This window comes from Cherax quadricarinatus, chromosome 19, assembly GCF_038502225.1.
Source record: "Cherax quadricarinatus isolate ZL_2023a chromosome 19, ASM3850222v1, whole genome shotgun sequence".
NCBI classification, from domain to species: domain Eukaryota; kingdom Metazoa; phylum Arthropoda; class Malacostraca; order Decapoda; family Parastacidae; genus Cherax; species Cherax quadricarinatus.
This window is the reverse complement of record NC_091310.1, coordinates 8,311,649-8,314,878: the sequence shown is the minus strand read 5'-3', so window position 1 is coordinate 8,314,878 and position 3,230 is coordinate 8,311,649. Positions and strand designations below refer to the sequence as shown.

At 46.4% G+C, this 3,230-nt stretch overlaps 1 protein-coding gene across 1 annotated transcript in view; it reads left to right on the top strand.

The window, feature by feature from the left end:
• LOC128688209 (retinol dehydrogenase 11) overlaps positions 1-2,349 on the top strand; it is a 167,866-nt gene extending 165,517 nt beyond the window's left edge. The window contains exon 4 of the mRNA XM_070086855.1: positions 2,201-2,349. Within this exon, the coding sequence (XP_069942956.1) occupies positions 2,201-2,349 (149 nt within the window). The remainder of the gene's footprint in view (positions 1-2,200) is intronic.
• The last annotated feature ends 881 nt before the right edge of the window (positions 2,350-3,230 follow it).

Sequence of the window (3,230 nt, the reverse complement as noted above, 5' to 3'; positions counted from 1 at the left end):
CCTGATATAAATGACTATAATTTCTTGTAGAAACGTCGTAGAACATTCATTCTGGTACCATTGTATTGCCAAAGAGTTGAGCTATTTTTCAGTATATATAATTCAATTTCCATATTTTTTCGATTTTTGGGTGAGCGCGCGCGGAAATTTGCCCTACAGCCCTTTTAATCTTGTGATGACCCGTCTCTGGCTCCCAAAGGAGAATGGGTTCTGCAATGTTGCAGTATATGCTGCTCAAGCACTGTTCTAAACAGTTCATCTGGTGCGTCTCATAAATGACAACGCCATCTGTAATATGAACATTGGTTCATATACATGTACATACTGGGCGCATTACACACATACATACGTATATTCTGAGATATATGCACGCACATGTACTCTTAAATGTAGGCACTAGCGAGTAGGAGGAGATGTTATCACGGACAACAGCTTGTCCGAGGCGTTGACTCCATGGTACACTAGTTCTCTCTGGCTCTTCTTTGGGAGGGGACGTCATTGCTAGTTGCCTGCGGAGTGTCTCAGCGGCGTGGCACTCTAAGATAGTGTGTAGAGGCGCTGGACAAGGAACGTGCTGGCAGTGCTGACACATCTCCTCCTCTGCCTTATCGACCGTCATCTTGGTTGTGGGAAGGCCAAACGAAGCCGATGGATGGCAGTGCAGTGCACTCTGGACCAGCTTTTATCATATGGAGGGGGTTCTCCTTGACTGGCTGCTCGGTACCACTCTTGAGATGGTGTATCACCCATATTATAAGTTTCATTGCTCTGGTGGCCACCAGATTGGTCTGGCGTAGGCTGATGGGGACGGTAATCCCCACATGCAGATGATCTGTGGCTGGCTTGGCCGCATCATCTGCTGCCTTATTTCCCCAGATGTCAGCATGGTTGGAGATCTAGTTCAATGTCACTTTGTTATCCTGAGCTTCCAAGGCTGACATTGTGCTCAGAATCGATGTGATGAGGTAAACATTGTCCTGTGGTTGGGGATGGGAAAGGAAACTGATTGCATAGGTGAAGTCAACATGCATGACAGGTCGAAGCCGATGTTGTAGGGCATGTGACAATGCCTGCTGAATCGCCATCAGCTCAGCTTAAAGGATCGTGCAGTGGTCAGGGAGTTACCATGCCAGCTGCTGCTCTCTTCCTGTCAGGGTCGACAGAGCCATCTGTGCACATGTGCGTCGCTCTGTCAGTGAGGGTGTCTTGACTGTAGAGACGCTTTGAGGTAGGTAGTTGCATAATGCGAACGTCAGCCGGATCTGGGCGCCAGGGAGGTGATGGATGATACCCAGAAACAGGAATGTCACAACTCTTTTCAAGGAGTAGTTCTATAGGCAGCAGCTTCCTCCCAGCAATAGAAACTGAACGAATCCAGGAGTAGTCCGTGAAGAGAGTTGGATTTTGTGTCATGGTTGCCAATATCCGTCTTCTGAGAGGGGGTATTTTGCTGACGGCGCAGAATCGTGGCTACTTTCCAGGCATTTATGTAGTTGTATAGGGAAGTTGCTCCAGAAGGAAGTTGGGCCTCGAATCTGAGACATATTGTGTTCATCCAGATGGGAGCCCCAAAGCATAGCAATTATCACCTGGTTTTGCACGACCTCCACCCATTGCCTGCTCTGCGGTGCACCGTAGTCAATAAGCATGCTCACAGCTTGCATATAGTACAACCAAAGTACTTCTTTGCTCGCCCCTGCACGGTGCCTCGTCATGGCTCTCATGGCGTTGAGTCTGAGTAGAGGACGGGATCTGACATACTCTGCCTGTTTCTGAAAGGTCAGCTTTTTATCAATGTAGATTCCCAAGTATAGGTAGGTGCCCGTCCATTCAAGTTCTATATCCTGAATACGTAATCTACTCATAGGATCTGGCTCCTTGAACATCATTGCATGAGATTTGTCGGCGATCTTGAGGCCTAGTTCTTTACAAGACTGTGTTATTCGGTCCAAAGCTCTATGGGCCTGTTGGTCCAAATTTCCTTTCCCATTCACTACGAGTGGACGATCATCAGCACAGCTGAGGAAATGCGTACTACTATGAAAGGGAAGGCTCATAAATTCCTGCATAAGGATGTTGGACAGAGTGGGACTATGCATACCTTGTGGTATTTCCATGAAGATGTTATAATGTGTAAATGCCTTTGTTTCTACTTTTTAAGTTAAGATGGTTTTAAAATCAAGTTTGTCATCATTTACAGAGGACATCAAGAAGACTACAGGGAACACAGATGTGGTAGTGAGGCAGTTAGACACCTCAGACTTGACCTCCGTCAGGAAGTTTGCTGAAGGCATCCTATGCACAGAGACTGCTCTCCATATCCTGGTAAGCTCGCTCAAGTTATCTTAATAACAATATTGGTAAGTCCACTAAAATGCCGGGACACTACACTCCATATTTTGATAAGGTCAATCACGGGATCCTACACACAGAGACTGCACTCCATTGCCTGTACCTATCTCAGTGGTGACCTGTACTTAGCTCAGTGGTGACCTGTACTTAGCTCAGTGGTGACCTGTACTTAGCTCAGTGAGGACGTGTCTAGTGTACTCCCTGTGGAATGAATCAAAATGCCCACTATTGAGCAACTTTACCAGCAGCTTAAAGAGGAAATGATGGTAGCGAAGCTTGAGATACGGTGATTGACCGAGGAAAACTAGAGGATTCGTAGTAGTCCTCCTGTTGTGAGTCCTCAGCTCAAGAAGGAAACCTGGGCAGTGGCTGGAGAGCATGGAACGAAGCTGAGGACATGAAGGCAAATGGAGAGGAAGAAACAATGAAGAAAAAAAAGACTGCTGTGCTAACTTTGAACTCCTTTTCTGTGTTACCGGACGAATGTGAGTCGACCACCCATGATCTTCCAACAAAGACAATTGTTAATAGCACAGTTAAGCCAACCAGTGAAGACATCCCAGTGAAGACCAACTCTACTAAGACCGTCGAGAACGTCATGCACACTGCCAGTCGAGGTAAGAGCATTGTTTTAGTTGGGGACAGTCAGATAAGTTTATGGATAGGGCTTTTTGTCTTAGGGATAGAAATAAGAGGCAGAGGGTGTGTTTTCCAGGGACTGGGATGAAGGATATTGTTAGTCGTCTGGATGACATCATGAGAGGTAATGGGAGCAATTGTATTATCTGTCTCAGTGCTGGAGGCAGCGATGATGGCAGACATAGGAGTGAGAACCTGATTAGGAGGTATAGGTCAGTAATAGACATAATTAGGAAGAA